Source organism: Mus musculus, chromosome 3 (assembly GCF_000001635.26).
Source record: "Mus musculus strain C57BL/6J chromosome 3, GRCm38.p6 C57BL/6J".
Classification (NCBI taxonomy): domain Eukaryota; kingdom Metazoa; phylum Chordata; class Mammalia; order Rodentia; family Muridae; genus Mus; species Mus musculus.
The window spans coordinates 138850573-138869892 of NC_000069.6; the positions used below are offsets into that span (position 1 = coordinate 138850573).

Consider the following 19320-nt stretch of genomic DNA (forward strand, 5'->3'; position numbering starts at 1 on the left):
CCATTGTTCCATCATCTATCAATATTTCCTTTACATTTTTTTTTCTGTTGAGAGTGTTGGCATGTTCCCAGCTATCCTGAGTGCTGGTGTCTGGATTATCAATAGCCCTGGCTTTTCCAGGCTCTGTGTGGCTTACACCCTGAGTCCTCAGGTGTTCCTGGGGTGGGCAGGTTCAGACAGGATGCCCGAGGGTGAGAACAGAGGCTGCACTGAGAGAATCTGGGGAAGGCAGTGGGTTCCCTCTTTCATCAGGATTTCTGCTTCAGGCTGCCTTTTGCATTTTCACCTATTTTTATATTCTCTTCAAAGCAGTTTTGAAGTGATAACAGTCATTAACTTCTTTGCTGGCAAATGAACTGAGAGGGGATTTAATGCAGCCAGTGAGAAATGAGAACCTCCCTTCAAACCTTTCTGGGGGAGTTGCTAAGAAAGAACAGTTGAACTCCCAAGTTTTTATGTAATTTTGGGGGCGGGGGCTGGGATTTGGAAAGTATTAAATTGATCTCATATTCTGAAATTGCGTGATCAAAAGAAACTCAAGAAGAGCAGTCATGTGACGCCGTCAGGTAGCGTTGTCTACTTGCATTAGTCCTTTGAAGGTGCAAGATTAAAATTCCTGAAGCCCCAGCTCTGATTACTCCCTAATTTTGTCCTTTTGGCTTTTCTGAGCTTTGGATTCAGAGACATGGCCTCATTTTGTGGGCTGGTTGTTGGATCAGTCTCGCTGTCGTGGATGTAGTCAGTACTACCTTGAAGGATGGAGCTTGCAATTAAGCAGAAGCAGCCCAGGGGTGAACCGCTAAGCACTGCAGGTGTCAATGAAGCATAGGGTGGAAGAGATGAAAAGCTAAAAGCCCCCCCATGACCTCTTTGCACACCGATTATCCAATCTGAAGTCATTGGTGCCATTTTGCACATAAGGGCCGGGATTGCCCTTATGACCACGTCCTTTTCTAGCTAGCTAGGTAACTTCCCTTTTCATTTTTCAAGCCAAGGCCCCTCTGTGCTTCATTGTAACAGTGAATGGGGAAACATCTTGAAGTAGTCCTTAATCTCCCCACACTCAGTAACATTGTATTCCATTTCATTAAGGATGAAAGCGCTGGTCCTGACCTATTAAAGGGACAGCAGGGGGGTTGTGACCTGCTATTTGAAAAAGAGTGGTCCAGAGGCTCTCCATCCTCGGTTCTCAGCATCCTCTGCCCTCCGTGGAGACTTGGCCCCTTCATGAAACCCTCCCTCCTCTCAGCATCTGGTGCCTCCTCTGACCTTATCACTTTTCTCAATCTCATTTACAGCATTTACTGCAAATTGGCTCTTATGCTAATTACTGATTTACAACTTATCTCAGTGGCTTGATGGTGAGTGCCTGGTCAGGGCATGAGCTCCGTGCTGACCTCATCCATCAACACACACACACACACACACACACACACGCGCGCGCGCGCCCCAGAGTGTCCTGGCCACCTGAGCCCTTGCAAAGTGTGCAGTGCTTGGATGCGCCTCTAGCTCAGTGCTGACACTTGAAAGCCAGGACATCACACTGCCACTGTTACAGCTCCAGGGGCATGGCTATCAGCTGGGCTGCCTTGATTTGTTACATATCTGAAAAAGAATGAGATTAGGTTGGGGTTGCAGGTCTTTAAACCTTTGACCTTTGCAGTGTAACAGGTAATTACTTCAGCCTACAAGGCCTGCCTTTTACAGCATGAAGTGACTTTTCATGTGTTTTGTGATGATTTGTGGATCCTTGACGGGATGGTATGCAGATGGGGCGTTTTACTTATTTATATTGGAGCCATTTGTCTACAATGTGGAAACCTCACACAGAGGAGAAGGAATACAGATACCTTAATCATACGCCGTCTCTCACATCTGGAGCTCAGTTTTGTGCTTCTAATGATGGCGTTCAGAGAAGAGCAGGACCCATTTTACGTTGACACAAATTATCTACCCAAAGGCTGACCTTATTTAAAGGAAGTGATTCAATTTAGAAAGGTTGTCCCCATTCAATCTAATTTCAGAAACTTGACTGTTAAAACCTGTCCCTATACCATCTTGACTAACAGATGTAGCCATAGCCCCATCCATCTTGGGGAAGTGCCTGATTAAAATATATACCATCCCTGGACTTCCCAGACTCTATACATTTGAGAAAGAAATGTATGCTGTTTATAACGTTCTTAAAAACGGTCTGCTAGAAATACCTAGGAAGTCACTGCTGAAGAAAGAGCTAGTCAGTGATGCGTACTTTTAGGGGCTGGGCAGTTTGCATTATTCACAGTGGATTTCAGTAGGACATTTTCATACATGAGTGTTTCTTCATGTTCACTCTCTCTCTCCTACCCCAGCTACTCCTCTGAACTCTTCCCAACTGCCCCCTCCCAATAACTTTCATCTCTCTCCCTTTCCTGGCAATCATCAACTATGCACAAACGGTTCGTGCTTCTTATAATGGCTTCTTTTCTGGGCTTGGTGGACATCTCAGCATATTTAGCAAATCTGCTCATACATAGGCAGATTTCGCTTTTGAGCATCAAACCCTCACGGAGACTTTGAACTGGGTTTAGTTTAATTCTGCACTCAGCGAATTTGCAGACAACTTGCCTTATTTGGACTCCTTCCCACCCCGCCTGCCACTTACCCAAGCTAAAATGTATGTCAAAGGAAGCGGGGCTCATCTTAAAGGAGATTTGGAGAAAATCTTCCTTCAATATTTAAAGTGCTTGACAAAGTCATGTTCACATGGAAGTTGGTTTTAAGATCAGGAAGTTAAAATCGGGCGGCTTATTTACATTACTGTCAGAAAGCTGTTCTAATAGGATTGACATGGGGCACTAATTAATCACCCAGGGTCTCTCCATTCACTAATCATATTGCGTGAAACTTCCCTGCTGGCCGAGGCTCAAGGGCAAACCTTGGGCTACCCGCCAGCTTATTTTTCATAGGCATTATGCTACTGCTATGAATTAATGCAAGCCTAATGTATTCTGTCAGTGGTTTATTCTCCCATGGCGATCTTCTCTGGTTAAACAGCTTTAAATGAAATTTTATATTAAGTATGAAAAGAACTTTTCTTTCAGATGAGGGAAAGGGGATTAAAAAAATCATCTTTGTAATCTTTTTCCCCCACAGTCTATACTCTTTCAGTTCTGGTAAAAATCTGCTAGATTAATTGAATAAGGCACAGATGACATGTTAGTTTCTTGCCATTACCTGAGAAGTGACCTTATATTAAGCCTAGGAAACGTTCCCTATTACATTTTAATTGCAGCAGCAATGTGTGCTTATTAAGTATCTACTGCACACAAAACGTCTCAGCCACTTCTTCTTATGTCTGCCTTTGCAAATACAGTAACTGTATCAATGCGAACCCTAGTCTGTTAGGCTGCCTAGGGTCACATTTGGTAAATGCTGGAGCCAGGTTTGAACCAGAGCTTGTCCATTCAAGTTCTCCCTTATCGGGCCATGTTACTGTTTATCATTTGTACAGTTCCCCCATACTGTCATTTTACCTTGGGACGGTCCAGTGGTCTTAATCTTCAATAATGAAATGTCTATTTCCACATTGACTCATTACATTCATCTGAGTCATTTCTGAGGCATGTTGGTTTGGGGTACATAATTTCATCTCTCACTTCACCCTCACGGTGCCTTATTCAGAGAACAAGAAGTTAGCGGCATCTTTGAACCAGAAATAAACATAGCTTATTCATCTCCCTCATGCTGTTCTTCATCGCTCTCAAGAAGAAGAAAAAAATCCTAATAGAAAAGGAAAATTCCAGAGTGTATTCACATGGAGCGCTCCCAAGGCAGTGCCTGCCGAGAGCTCAGCTTCCCATCTTCAAGCTGCCTGTGCAATGGCGACAGCTTGTCCTGTATGCAAATGAATTCCCAAGAGGCTGGGAAATAAACTCTTACATAAAAGAACATATAAATGGCTGACGTGTCAAAACCCATTCCTTAAGAGAGCAGGACGGTACTTGGTGGCACAAGCGGGGTTTCCCCGTGAAGCTCGCTCTCCTTAGTATGCTGAGCTGATGTTCTTGGCTGAAAGAGATCCATCCCGTTTCTTTTTATAGTGAGCGTCATGAAAAGTTGGAAAGGGGGAAAAACTGTGCTGAACATACAGAATAAATAAGTAACTGCTGCAGGCCAGGCAGGCTGCCTTTTGTTTTCAGACATCCACTCCTTCCCCCTTTGTCCATCAGGGATGCCTGGTGTATAGAGCGCTTCTTATGGAGGTTGTTTGTCATCCACAACAAAGGGCTAATTGCGTCTGGGCCTCCTTTCACATGATAATCAATGGATCTAGATCTCCTCTCCCTATCTTATGTTCATCTCGTCCTTATTTATTTATTTTAGGTTTTGATTGAATGTAAAGGATCAGAGAGATGACGCCCACCTAGTAAACGCATGAAGGGAATTTTAAACGTGGGCACGGAAAGGAAGGCACCTGCTACCACTTTTCTTGTGATTGATTTGAACAGAATTATAACTTAGAATAGCTGTTGAAAAGACTCCGTGGTGTTCCTAGGCACTGATGCTCTTCTCTGAGGACCATTTCAAAAAGGCCCTCTGTGAGGAAACTCAGTCCCTGTTAGAAGAGGGACCCAAGGTGCTTTGAGGCTACTTGGGGTGCTCTATGTACATTCATTTCTGAAGTGTTCTAATTTTATTCTAATTCTAATGAGAAGTGAGTCTGTGTTCAACATGGGTTTCTTTTTGTAGCTTTGCCAGAACATACCATTGTGTATGTGTGAGGCATGTATGTGGCTTTACGTTTGAGTGTCAGAGTAAGCTAACTAGATGAAAATCTCTCCATCTACGGAGCTTATGCTACCATAAGTGCCCCCATTTTGTGTATTTGGAAACTAAGGAACAGGAGGTTGAATTACTTGACCAGGCTCACATGTTTGTGACTCAGACCTAACTCAAGATAGAAAGACAGGGAAATATTTGGAGATCCCGACAAGGGAAAACAACACTTCTCCACCAGGAGTCTAGTTGATGCCAGCCACCCAGCGGCATCAAAGCAAGAATTTCAGAGCTATTAATAACTGCCTAAGGCCTTCCTCCCTTCTCAGCTATAAACCTACAGTTTGCTAGGAATTTCCCCAGGAACCCCGTTTACAGGGAAAGGACGGATACTAACTTACTACCCTTGTGTAACCCTAGTAACTTCTGGGTTATCATATTATAACCCAGCCAAGGCATCTCCAGAGCCTCCCTATAATCTCACATGTCAAAAGAATGAAGGGAGAAGAAGGCATCTTCTTAGCAGTCTTTTGAGATGTAATTTGAGAGCCACCAAAATGGTATATATGGCTGATATCAAGACAATTGTGACTTTCCCTTGAAAAGCTCAGCACACACACACACACACACACACACACACACACACACATATATTTTTCTTCCTTTGTGACTCTTAATGAATCCCAGTCATGCACTTGGGTCTGTCTTATTTTCCTGTGAGCTCCCCCCTTTCTTTTAATCTTTATTTTAGAGCCCATTTTAAAATAATCCAATTTTACTTTATGAACTGATAGTCCTGAAATTCTTTTCTGCCTTGAAGCCAAACTTGAGGCCCATGGAAAGAGTCTCCAGACCATGAGTATGGTGACGTGGAACTCTGTCTCAATCCCCTTCACCACCGACAAACCTAGGCCCATTTACCTAAGGGTCCATAGCTGTCACCGTTCACCCTTCTGCTTGTTGTCACAAAGTCCTCTGGCCTTATGGCTTCTCATAGTCTTCGCGCAGATTTTCCTGCTCCTTCCCGCTTTGGCTGGTGTCTTTCTCACCAGGATGGCTGCAATGGCCTCCCAGCTAGCCTAACTACTAACAGCTTGGCCTCTTTCCCTTTGTTCTCTGTACTGTAGTGAATAAGTTGTCCAAGCTGCAAACCTAGCCCCCCCCCCCCCCCGTCCTGCTTGGAGCTCTCACTTGGTCTCCCATGGCTTGGTGGTCCCTGGGTGTACACACCACACATGGTGTGCTAACCATGCCCTAGCTTAACCCTCTGGCCTCTAGGTTCTCAAGCTTAAAACATCACCTGCCTGGGATTGAAGAGATGGCTCAGCTGTTAACAGCACCTCTTGTTCTTACAGAAGACTCAGGTTTGCTTTCCAGTATCTTCCTAGTACCTTGTAACCCAGTTCTAGGTGCCTCCTTCTGTCCTTTCTGGACACAAGGCACACATATGACACGCTCGTACCTGTAGGCAAAGCACTCATTCACATAAAATAAAAACCAACCTTTTTCTTTAAAAAAGCCACGCATCTCGGTGACTGTGCAGGCAGGTTACGGAGAGAGCTGGCTGCCTTCAGCCAGTTTTCATGGGGCGGGATGAGGGATGCCTGAGATGGTGCATTTCTGATAAGTCCCCTGGTGCAGAGCCATCCTGTGAGGACCACTGCTGGCCTGAGCCTTGTCGCACGCACGCATACTTGCAGACCCCTCAAGGGACCCACCATGCCACACTTTGATCCTTCTGCATCTACTGTTGCCTGTGCAGGAGTGAGGCTCCCTTTGTCTCCCCTTTCAAACACAGCTAGAATGTTGCTTCCTAGGAAGTTTCCTCTGTCAGCACCCCCACCCCAATGCCTCTGTTTCTATGGCAACTTGTCTATGCCTCCAGGAAGACTCCATTCCCTGCACCTAAGTTGTGATTTTATTTATGTGCCCCCATTAGCTCTCTAATAAAAGACATCATCTGTTGTTGTTTTTTTCCCTTTTGGGGGAGGGGCGGGCAAGGAGGATGGCATTCAAGACAGGGTTTCCCTGTATAGCCTTGGCTGTTCTGGAACTGGCATTGTAGACCAGGTTGGCCTGGAACTCAGAGATTCATCTGCCCCTGCCTCTAAGTGCTGGAATTAAAGGTGTGTGCCACCCCTGCCCGGCTTTCTCATTCTCCTTTCTATCCCTGGCACCTAGCTCCGTGCCTGCTCAGTCCTGAACATATGAAACATGTTGTATGATTTAATCCTTCTTCCACCATTACAAAGAAAAATCCTATTTTGAATTGTATTTGTGTTAACTATTTGTTTGTTTGTTTTAGCTCTTAAAACATGTCTGTGGTATTTTGCTTTTAAGTTAACAAGATCTTTGAGTACAAAAGCTGTGCATCTAAGAGTACTAAACTTCTAGACCGAGTTGGTGAGTGCTCTGCATCTTGCTGCTTAACTCAAACAGTGAGAGCCTCTTCCCACAGAGGTTCATGCTTGCCTACAGATAACTGACTTTTTACGCCTGTAGTCTGACATACTTCCAGTCCATTTCAGCCTTCAGTGCGCCCCTCTGGTGTGTTTTCAGCCTTGGCTTTGTCTAATGGCTGGGGGAGGGGTAAGCAATAGAGCAGCCCATCAGGGCAAGCCTTTTTTAAATTTTATTTATTTATTTTTTTAACTGTAAGACAAGCAAAGATTAGTGAGCTGTAAGCTTGCAACTTCCACGTTTCTATCCAGAAGTGGATAGCTAATCCCTCATGTTCCTTTTTTATATGCTTGCATTGCCTGGGTAATTTCCAAGAATATGGATTTTATTGCTTGCGTAGCCGTCCCCCTCCCCATCTCAGATTACAAGCTCTTGCTCAAAATGTCAAGGTCCAAGTTCTAACAAAGAGCTCTCTAGACCAGACTGCCTCAGACTGTGGGCATTTCTTTAAGGCCTTCTCCTGGAACAGTGTGCATTCAAAGGGAAAAGCCCTTTCATCGTCTCTGGGAAGATACTGCGGGCTCTTGGTGCTACGCAGTTCCAAAGAAGTCCCCCTCCTGGCCCCTTTTTCCTTTCCCAGGCTCTGTGTGATGGACTGCTCCAGATCCTGTTCTTGGCTTCGAGCCCCAGCAGTCTGTGTCCGCAATCCCATAAACAAGCAGAGGACTAGCCCTTCAGGTGGATGGTGGAGACTGAATTAAGTATTCTTGCCTCTCGTGCCCGGTCACAACAGCTGGCCCAACAGTTTAGAACATCTGGGGTTTTCATTGAGCTGCCCTGAAAAGAGATCACAGCTTCGTACAAGTCAGAGGAAGCCCCCAGCACTGTGGTTGTAGGCTTCTCTGAATGTTTTGCTCATGCAGCATGAGAATTATGTGGATCCCCTAAAACTGTGGGTGTAGGTATTTTATAGCCATTCATGTAAAGGAGCAGAATAGATCTCAAACTAGAGTCCGTTAGTGTCTCTTAAATATATAACTATTTGGAGCACAGTTCTGGAAGGATGCTCAAGCCGGTGACAGAAGAAGGAGAATTAAACAGCACTCAGGGGCCGTCCGTCACCTTTGCTTTATCCATGCACGTGCTCAGTGATTAGTATAGGCCCTGACTGTCCTACTGTCTGACGTGAGGTGTTGTCATTCTTTCCAGTCCTGTGTACACATGTAGGCAGGACAAGGCCATACCTGGTATGGCAGGGAAGCTCTGAGGACAAGGGGGCCTGAGTTCATCTTCTACCAGGGCTTTTCTGACTCTGAAAGGGGAGCTGCCTGTTAAGGTGGCCACTGTGGGAGGAGTTGGGGAGCAGGCAGGGTAATGTCTGAGGAGCGATGGGGGGCAGGGAATAATCTGCACAGACTCCTTGCTTACAGTTGGCTTTCATGTGGTTTCGTGGACCCCACAGTTTGCAGCAGTTAGTAACATCAGTCATTGGTTAGATCAGGCAAGGCCTGCAGGCTCTGGGAAGCCAAAGAACCCTTCAGGGATTCCTGCCCCATCTGAGGACACAGTGTAGTCTTCTCAGTGGCCTGTGCAGCCTGACACAGCCTGGCTACTGTGAGCCTCTGAGCTGTGCTTCTCCGTTCCTGGCACTTTGTGTCCCGCTTTGTCGCCATCTGTCCGGGGCCTCAGTCCAGATGTCTGGCTTCGGCTAGGGTGCTGTTCGGACATCCGCCAGTCAGCTCTTCCTTCCTTCATGGTGCCCAATGAACATGTATTTTTTTCCCCTTAATATTTATTTTGTTTTTATTTATGTGTCTCTCTGTGTGTATGCTCCAAAGAGGATGTTTAATCCCCTGAACTAGTGGGGCTTGAACTAGTGGTTGTGAGCTGCCCAACAGGGGGTACTCAGACCCCATGTCTAGTCCTCTGTAACAGCAGCAAACTCTTAACTAATGGAGTCATCAGATACTAATCCCTGTCCCTCTCGTGGGTTTGCTCTAGTCACTCTGCAGTACCTGCAGTTGCCTTCCACTTGGCTTTCTCTCCTCACTCTGCCCTCCTCCCTGGCAGCAGCCCTGAGCAGCCCGCTCATCTGTGACTTTCTATTGCTTGTCTTTCCTTGCGCTGCCCTGCTAGCGTGTCAGTGCTACAAAGCAGGCACTTGTCCGCTCAGTTCCCTGACTTGTCCGAAGCCCTCCAGTGGCTGCATTGCCGGTTGTAGTTGCCCAGCAGGCTCTGCCTTTCCCGAGTTGTATTATGGTACTGTGCAGCACCAGGGCTAGAGGTCCCTAGGCAATATGTACTGGGGCCACAATTAGATGGCCTTGTGACTATGTAAAGGGAGAGACATTGGCCCTGGCCTCCATGGGAATTGTCCTGTTTACAGAGTCGAGTTTTGTCTGTCATGCCATCTTATCAAGACCATTCTGGACAGTTGTAAACTGGGACATCAGAGCCCAGTGGCAAGAGTAGGATTGATTCTCTGTTGGTTGAATTTTCTGCCAGCTCATACTTTGGCAGGAATTGTACTCAGGGACTTTTTTTCTCCTGAAATAACTCCCCACCCTACCAAGACAGGTGTTGTATTAGTGGCTGTACATAGGATACCTGTATAAGCTGGCTACCCATCTGCCAGAGCTGCAGTGTTGGCTCAGAAAAAAGGAGAGTGAGAACAAGTGAGCTTCTCTGCTGGCTCATTGGTCTGTCCAGGGAAGGCGGTAGGTGCGCCTCGCCTGCCTGTTCCAGCGGAGGTTTACATTCTCAGAACGTTAGTCCGCTGTTGGTGAGGCTGTTGGTGAGGCTCGGCTTCCTGCAGTGCTGGTCGGGAACTTTGTTTCAGTCTGGACAGATCGCAGGTGAAATTGCTACATCTTAAGCAAACAGGAGTAAGGAGTGCTCGTTTAGAAGCCGCTTAAGAACTTGGATGGCTGGGCCCTGGTATGTAATTGCTTCTTTTTAGGAATACAAGTAGCAGAGGTGACAGAAATATATGATGATGGTAAAATAATTTAGTTTTCAAAAATACAAAACGTGAGATTTGCTTCCCAGAGAATTCAGTTAGCAGCCAAATACTCAAACAAGAAAAACATCCTTCAGAATTTCTGCTAGGTCCAGCCAGCCCTGAGAACAGCACCCAGAAGTCGATTCTGTCTGCAGAGCAGTAGGTTTTATTTCCCCTGTACTGGGAAGTTGAAGACGGGGCCCAGTGTGTGCTTGGAAAGCACTAACCACTGAGCAGCAACCCAGACCCACATTGGAATGTTGAAGGGCCATAGTTTCCAGGTATAAGACCAATTACCCTTCACACCTCCATCCTGTCATTACCGGAAAACACTTCTCAGTAGTTCTCAGTTCTGCCCACGTTTCCTCCATATCCTGGACACGATCAGCTCCTGCCTGCTCCTCCCTCATCTTCCTTTGGATCCCTGTGGATCCAGACGTCTGCAACCCACATGGTGATTCTTCTCCTCAGTGCCAGCCTGTCCCACCCACTCCCACCCACCACTCAGTCTCACAGATGGTCCCTGAGAATCCTCCTGTCACCAGGGTGATGAATGGGCGCCTTACAAGGTCCAAAAGTGCCGTGCCACACTTGCGTCTCTGATTGCATGCCAGCCCCTCCCATCTGCTGTTGTTAGCCACACAGATTTGGTGACTTGTAATTCTCTCCTTACCACGGGGCAGTTTTATTCTTTCGTGACCTGAAAGTCCTCTGAACTGTAAGAGCTATGTCTGTTTTTTCTTATCTCCTTTTATCTTGAGACGTGTAAGGTCAAGTATAAAGTTGGGACTCAAAGCGACTTGGAATACTGGAAAGGTGGCTTTTTGAAGTGTCCATTTCGTGCCAGTTGGGATGGGACACTGTTCCAGTCCAAAACAATGGAGTCTGCCAGGATGAAAATAACTGGATATGGAAGAAGAGCTTTTCCACTTGACAGTGGGGCAGATGCATCCTTCTGGAATCACCCTGTGACACCCGAGACTATTTTCCTTTCCAGTTTTGCCAAAGCATCAGTTGTGCTGGCTCTGGAATCCAGGTCTAGCTTCCGTCACTGTACCACTCTTGGTTCCCATGGGGCCATTCTCAGTTCTGGCAGAAGAATGCACCTTGGATGCCTAGACATCAGAGGAGCAACTTAGAGTATTAGGGCAAGCACTTCCCAGTGTTTCCACTGTGAGCTGGTCTATATAGAGAGGGCGTTTTAGACATTAGGGGACACACAGGATGAGCATGCTCAATCTGAAAAACCATAGGTTTGTAAGTACCGCTCTAATGGCTGAAAGGTTTTGGATTTTCATGCTAAAGCTGTTTAACTGTAGTAACCAGCAAAGTCTATGCAAATATACCCCAATTCAGTAAACTCTGAAATATGAAATACTCCGTCCGGTTCCAAGCATTTTAGTAAGGGTAATATGCAGGGCTGGAGAGATGGCTCAGTGGTTAAGAGGGGCTGGAGAGATGGCTCAGTGGTTAGGAGCTCTGGCTGCTCTTCCAGAGGACGTGGGTTCAGTTGCCATGTATACATCCATGTGGCAGTATATATCTATAACTCAGTTCCAGAGGATTGGATGATCTCTTCTGGCTTGTATGGGCACTGCAAGCAAAATGCCCACACACATAAAAATAAGTAAAATATTTTAAAAAAATCTTTTAAAAGGGAATATTCAGTAGTACCTATTCCCTGAGTGACACAACTCAAGCACAGGCCTGTGCAGTGCTGGGAGAAACATTGTTTCTAAATGTATTCTGCTATCTGTTAAATAAGAGTGATGTCAAGTATCTATCTACTGCATGGAATTGCTGTGGGATACTTCAGGTGAACATTATTCTGCACAGATGCAATTTAATGCAGGCTTATATTTTCCAGGAGTTATGCTTTAAAAAAAGATAAAATTAATTATAAGTTGAAATTTGCCAAATAAAATCTTAACATTTCAAAGCAGAATAAATAACGAAGCACCAGCTAATGGAATGGCCTATATCCTTTTCATTCCTCCTAGCTCTCGGAACCTGGCTGGTGCGCATGGAACAAGCGCTTGCCTTTGCACCTCAGTATGAGCTTGTTGCCTACCAGGTGATCACTGGCTACCACACTGTTAGTACTGGTTTTGGAATGGGGCCAGACATGGTGGCACATGCCTTTAGTTCCAGTACTTGGGAGGTAGAGGCAGATAAACCTTTGTGAATTTAAGGCCAGCCTAAGTCTGCAAAGCAAGTTCCAGGCCAACCAGGAGATGAGACCTGGTGAGATATGTCTCAAAACAACAAGTGTCCTTAGTAGGACCTTCTTGCTGGAGATGACTTTGCTTGCAGGACTCAGAAACCAAACTGGAACTGACCTGGAATCGTCTTTACTCATTAATGCTTGGCTTTCATAGTGACCAAAGTACTAGCTGGGCTGCTGGGAGGAAAAGGCATCCATGAGCTTACCCAGTGGTGAGCCCTGCATGCTGCAGTACCAACCTTAGAGGGAAAACGTGCCAGCCAGAAGTCATGGCTTGTCAAAGGCCAGTGGCTGACATGGTCGCAGGTCCTTGGAGGCAACGTGCTCCTGTTGTTCTGGGAAACGGACATGTTACCAGGTTTTCTTGTAAATATGTGTTTTTATTCCACTAGGTTAGTGTTACTCTCAGTCTTGATCTTTTTGTATTAAGCGATGGTCAGTAAAAATTCTTATTTTTAGTCAGGCGGTGGTGGTGCACACCTTTAATTCCAGCACTTGGGAGGCAGAGGCAGGTGGATTTCTGAGTTCCAGGACAGCCAGGGTTATACAGAGAAACCCTGTCTTGAAAATCAAAAACAAAACAAACAAACAAAAAAAGATTCTTATTTTTTTTGAGAGAATGTTTTATTTATTTTTGAATTATTTATTCATTTTATGTATATGAGTACACTGTAGCTGTCTTCAGACACACTAGAAGAGGGCATCAGATCCCATTAGAGATGGTTGTGAGCCACCACGTGGTTGCTGGGAATTGAACTCAGGACCTCTGAAAGAGTAGTCAGTGCTCTTAACCAATGAGCCATCTCTTCAGTCCCAGTGGCAGCAGTGGTTATCTGCTTAACACGTACACAAGATCGTGCCAGTCTTATAATTACAGCAGGGGGGAGGGGAGGGGTGGGGAAGGGGCTCATGATGATCCACCCCTACCTGAGGGCTGTTGGCTTAGGAGGAGTCAGTTTGTCTTTGGGAATGTGGCCCATCCTCAGGCATACAGCACTAACTGGACTCACTGAGGTAATTGTTAGTGAAAGAAAGAGAGAGGACGTGGAGATGAGGGGGACATATGTTTGGGGAGCCTGTGGGAGAAAGAGGGAGGTTCCTCATGGATACAGATCATTGTATAAATGTATGATAATTTAAAAATTTAGTATCTTGGGGCTGAGAGTATAGCTTAGTGATAGACACCTGCTTAGCTGTTTAAGAGGCCCAGAACTGGCCCTAGTACCAAAACCAGAAATGAAAATAGCGACTTAGCTCATATTTAGCATCCAACTAAAGTATTGTTACTCATTTTACAACTTCAACACTTTGATGGACAGACATTCGTGCCAACATTTGCATACACTGCTGTGTGGGAAGAACGTGGGGTTCGGTTTTGATTCTATCTCAGTAGAGTAACTGGTCACCATGACGAGTTCCCAGCGTTCCTCTGCACCCCTCCCCACTGGGTTTCACAGTGAGGTCACTGTGGGGTTTCTGGGCATCTTTCCTTTGGGAAGGGGAAACTGCTTCAAGTGCTGCGTGCCTGTCTCTGGGTTTTGGCTCTTCACTGTTAATTATTTGGAGCTGGAACAACTTGATTTTAAAACAAAACATATGGGCTGAGAGCAGTCGGGAATACATTTGCTGCTGATGTAGTGCGGAAGCTATGCAGCAAGCCGAGGTCCCGCCCTGTTCTAGTTACTCGCATAGGTATGGAATGGTTCCCGTAAATTTCAAGTCATGCCCCTTTCTCCAAATTCTTAAACTCCCTTTCGGAAAGACACAAGTCAAAGCAGGAAACACTGAAGCAGATTGTAAAGAAAATTGTGAATCTCTCCTCTCTCCCCCAACCCCTACTTTCCTCTTTCTCCTCTGTGGAAAACCTTATCTTTTCAATTTTTTAAAATTCTGATTCTTAAAAGAAAAAAAAAAAAATTCCCCAAAGTGCCAAGAGGAGAAAGGAGAACTGTGTATATGTAAAGGGAAGAAAGCCCTCTCCACACCCCCAGCCAAATTTCTCACTTTCTCCCTGGTCAACACTAGAACGGAGAATGTCCCTTTGACGATCAGCACTAAAGCGAAGGCGACATTTTGTCCCTTTCTTGAGATAGTCTCTTGTAGCCAAAGCTGTACTGGAATTCCAGATCCTCTTGTGTCTTTGGGTTGAGGTTGTAGGTAGGCACCCATCTCTTACTTCACCTTCTCTGCTTGCTGCCGTCAAGCCATGCCGTGTCCTGGTCATGTCTCACAGAATTCTGGCTCAAATGCCATCCCTTTGCCATCCCGGGTTGGGGGTGGAAATTCATCAGTGAGGACTCTTGCTTGCCCTTTATCAGATCTCCATTCCTCCTCATAGCACCTGTGAGTTCTACAGAAGAACCTACCCATAGTTATGTCCCCCTTTGCTAAAAAGGAGGCCATCACAGTGCCAGTTTCAAAGTCAAACTCTACTGTGAGGCTCAGAGAAGACACTCCCTCCCACTCAGGAAGCAGAGAGCCCGGCAAATATGGAAAGCAGAGTTGCAGGAGCGACTGGCAGGGACAGGCATGCACCCAGCCTGCTCAGCAGCAGTGAGACAGGGACTTGACCATGATACCATCTGTTCCATCCCATCCACTGCCAACAGTGATACCGTGGCTGAACTCTGTGTCAGGAGCCGTGACTGTTGTCCACAGAGAGCTTTAGCCTTAGAAGGTCGGACATTTCCCCCTGGGGTGCATTTGATTTTAGTTGCATGCAGCAAAGCCTGAACTCTGCCCTATAGAGCGTCCCTGATCTGACAGAGTCCTGTGTATTCTCTTCTGTCTGTCAGCTATGACTGTATTTTGTCTAGAACCTATAAATACAGTACTAATACGCCAGGTTGCTTGGTTCCTGGACCTTTTTCTTGTTTTATATCAGGAACATAGCACACTGACCAAGGAAGTAGAAGGGCTGACCATAGTTTTTTCATAGGCATTGAAAACGAGAAATCTTTTTTTTTTTTCCTCCAAGACAGATTTTCTCTGTATAGCCCTGGCTGTCCTGGAACTCACTCTATAGACCAGACTGGCCTGGCCTCAAACTCAGAAATCCGCCTGCCTCTGTCTCCTGAGTGCTGGGATTACAGGCTTGCGTCACCACGCCCAGCCCTCTTTTTCTTCTTTTAAAAAGATTTATTTATCTTACACTGTACACTGTTGCTGTCAGACAGACCAGAAGATGGCATCAGATCCCATTACATATGGTTGTAAGCCACCATGTAGTTGCTGGGAATTGAACTCAGGACCTCTGGAAGAGCAGTCAGTGCTCTTAACCTCTGAGCCATCTCTCAGCCCCACAAGAAATCTTTCTAAGCACGTATGCTGGCAGGTTTTATGTCAGCTTGATATAAGCTAGAGCCATTTGGGACTGGGGACTCTGGGACTCTGTGTCTACACGTTTGGTCTGTGGGCAAACTTAGGCAGACAAGTCTGGGGAGGCATTTCCTTAATTAATGATTGCTGTGGGAGGGTCCAGCTCACTGTGGGTGGTGCTGCCTCTGGGCAGGTGATGGTCCTAGGTTGTATAAAGAGGAGCAGACAAAGCATCCCTCCTTGGCCTCTGCATCAGTTCCTGCCCTGAGTTCCTGCCCTGTCTTCAGTGATGGGCTGTGATGTGGAAGTGGCAGGGAAATAAACCCTCACTCCCCGGGTTATTTTTCCTCACTGTGTTCTGTCACAGCAATAGTAAACTAACCGTGACAGAACTTTTAAAGTAGCTCCCTTGGAGCAAGGGTAGGGAACATAGAGGCTTATTTTTTTTTCCTTTCTCTCTCAAACTGAAGACATACTGAAGGTTTCTGTGGGTACTTAAAGTATTTTGTACTTTATCTTATTTTTTTATTATTTTTGTTTGTTTGTTTGGTTTTTGGTTTTTGTTTTTTCGAGACAGGGTTTCTCTGTACAGCCCTGGCTGTCCTGGAACTCACTATGTAGACCAGGCTGGCCTCGAATTCAGAAATCTGCCTGCCTCTGCCTCCCAAGTGCTGGGAATAAAGGTGTGCGCCACCATGCCCGGCTTTATTTTATTATTATTATTATTATTATTGAGCTCTGGGAATTTTTATTCTTATAAATAGGACCATATTTCTGAGTGACTGATCTTGTACTGTCTCCATTTGGATTTCTTGTCCCCTGCCTCTAAAGTGTCAGAACTCCCTCCTATGAATGGCAAGATCTTGCTGAGTGGACAGCATCCTCAGACTCCCCTGAAGCTGGGGAGTAACCACCCCTCACTGCTGTGCTCTTCAGACACCCTCTCAGCAGAGAGGTCTTCTGACATTTAACTTAATCAAGATGTTAGTAAAATAAACAGTGTTCTTACACCGTCGGACGGAAACCGCTTGTCACCCCACCCCCACCCACCACTTCAGTGTTTGGAAAGGAAACTCGGAGTCGCTCTGAGTCCAGTCACGCTCAGTCCTGGCCCTGGTTTCTTCCTGGGTGGGCAGCACTGTCTGCTTGCCACCCAATCTTCAGTGGCCCAGTTAGGAGTTTTCAGTACTGTCGGGGGGGCGGGGGGGGGGGATGATACCATGCCTTTTAAACCACATTTCAGTTTCGGGGATGTTAAAATGTAAAGGGGGAAAAGTGTGTCTCAGAGCAGACAGGGTCTAGTGAGAACCAATTAAAGTTGGAAGCCCATCCAGTCCCGTTGCTGTTTGCATCATGACCGCCCCTCCCCCCATCCTCAGTGCGGCTGACAGCGCCTCAAGGAAGTCTGCCTTCATTCACTGTGCATGTCATGTGTGTGCCAAGTTTTACATGGAGCTGTGGGACATGCTGTAGACTAGGAAGAGTAATGGGGCCCTCGGAACCACAGTTTTAGTGTCTTTAAAAAAAAAAACAGTCTGAGGATTATTTGGGTCACGTGGATCACAGGGAGCATAGGATTCTCGCTGCCTTTGAAAGAGTGACGAAGGGTTGGTCAGAGGACATGGGGCTCCTGTGTTCTCTCTCTTACCTGGTCCACTCGAAATGGTTCAGTGGGACAGAGATCGCTGCCTCACTAATGTGTGCCCTAAATGTTCACATCTAATGAACAGTGTCGTAGGTACTTGGACTCAGCCACTCCACTCTGAATATTAGTTCATCTCATTCAAGAGTCTACCTAAAGATTATAAGTCACCATTTGAATGACTTTCAGGGTTCCTACCCCATCTCAATGTTACAATATTTTAAGCATGTTGGCAGTGGTAGTTCTTTTCCTCGTTAACGCAGATGTTAAAGAAAGCTTTTTTGGTTTGTTTGGTTTGTTTTTTTTTTTTTTTTTGTCTTGTTTTTCTGATCAAGTAATGTAATTAGACAACCAATTGAAACCATATTTTCGAGAGTAAACACATGGTGCTTTCTCCCTAACGCTGACCCCGTCTCCTCTTCTCTTTCAGTTTTTGGGAATAACGTTTCTTGGAATCGGACTGTGGGCGTGGAATGAAAAAGTAAGTGGAACTCCTCGGAGAGGAACAGGTTTGGTTCAAGGCCGTGTCTGGTCTCGAGTGTTTCCCCTTGCTCTTTGATCAGCACAGGGGACAAACAAACCGTTGTCTGATGAGAGGAAGCATTCTTCACGACTGGGTGTCTCAAGTGCTCACGACATTAAAATAATCAGCAGAGCCACAGTGTAGTGAGTGTGGACCGCGGAGGATGTGACTGGGGTTTGAGTCCAAGGCACAGCTCCACCCAGCCACGATGACCTCAGTCGGCTTATAAATGTCACCACGTGACCTGTAACCTTTCATCTCCCTCTCTCGTCTTTTGAATCCTTTTGGAAGATGACTTAAATGATAAAAAATGGCTTTTCAGTAGGCCGTGTGGTGGGATGGAAGCCAAATATAAACTTATGTGTAGATATCAGATAAATTCATCACCAATGCTGAGGGACATGAACAGGCAGCCACTGGTCATAAATATCAAGAAATGCTCTGAGTCCGTGGTCAGGGATTGCATTGAAAAAGGAAAATCTAGGCATATCACGTTACATATTCCTAGTCTCAGTGATGACTGGGTTCTGGGCAGTTCCTGTCCTAAGCGGTGCTCCCAGCTGCATGTTTTGATTTTTCTCTGAATTTCCCAGTTTACCACCGATATCCAAAAGTGGGAATCACCCCCTCTCTCCTCCCTGTTAGGGGGTGAAATCACTCAAAGCATGTTTTGGCTACACAGTGCTCTTACCTTGTGAGAGTGAGCCCTGTTGGAATTTGGTCAGTGGTCTGGCAAACCCAGGAAGGAGTTAGCTTATTCTTCAGGAAGGACTTTCTCTTAATCTCCTGAGTATTTGTCCTTCTGAGCCTGGCTTTATTTCAAGGCAAAGGCTCTTTTGAAGTGTTAAATGTATTAAGAGCTGTTACCAGTAAATAGAAAGGAGACCTAACCAGGGCTTCAGCCAAATTACAGACTTTGAGGTGGCAATGAGAGTTTGACAGTAGCGGCTCTTCCAGACAGACCCAGGAAACACACTCGGAGTGAAACCTCAGAGCATGCGTGTGTTATGCAGTGGAAGAGCATTGTCTGGAGTCAGCCCCCAACACTGCATAAAAGGAGGACATGGGTTCCGTTGGTAAAATGCTTGCCACATGAACATGTGGACCTCAGTCCATCCCCACACTGATGCAAAAAGCCAAGCGTGGCGGCACATATTTTTAATTCTATGCTGGAGAGATGGTGACAGGATCCCGGAGCCTGGCTAGTGAGCTTCAGGTACCCATGAGAGACCCTGTCTGAAAAACATGAACTGGATGGCAACTAAGAAATGACACCTGAGTAATCTCTGGGCGCCACATGCATGCACATGCATGTGAATGCAGACTTGCACAGCACACTGAATATGTGAATGCAAATGCACACCCCTCCGAACACACACACACTGCATAAATGTAATGATATATTAAAGAATAAGGAGAAAAAGGCACCACTCCTTATATTTATGGAATGCTTC

General features: G+C 45.9%; 1 protein-coding gene across 6 annotated transcripts in view; it reads left to right on the forward strand.

Moving 5' to 3' along the window:
- Tspan5 (tetraspanin 5) overlaps positions 1-19320 on the forward strand; it is a 162586-nt gene that overhangs the window by 108725 nt on the left and 34541 nt on the right. For all 6 annotated transcript variants that reach the window (NR_121195.1, XR_375551.4, XM_030252697.1 and 3 more), the window contains exon 2: positions 17774-17824. Coding sequence is in view for 2 of the 6 variants with exons in the window: in NM_019571.5 (NP_062517.1) it covers positions 17774-17824 (51 nt within the window). In the remaining 4 variants the exon portion in view is untranslated. The remainder of the gene's footprint in view (positions 1-17773; positions 17825-19320) is intronic.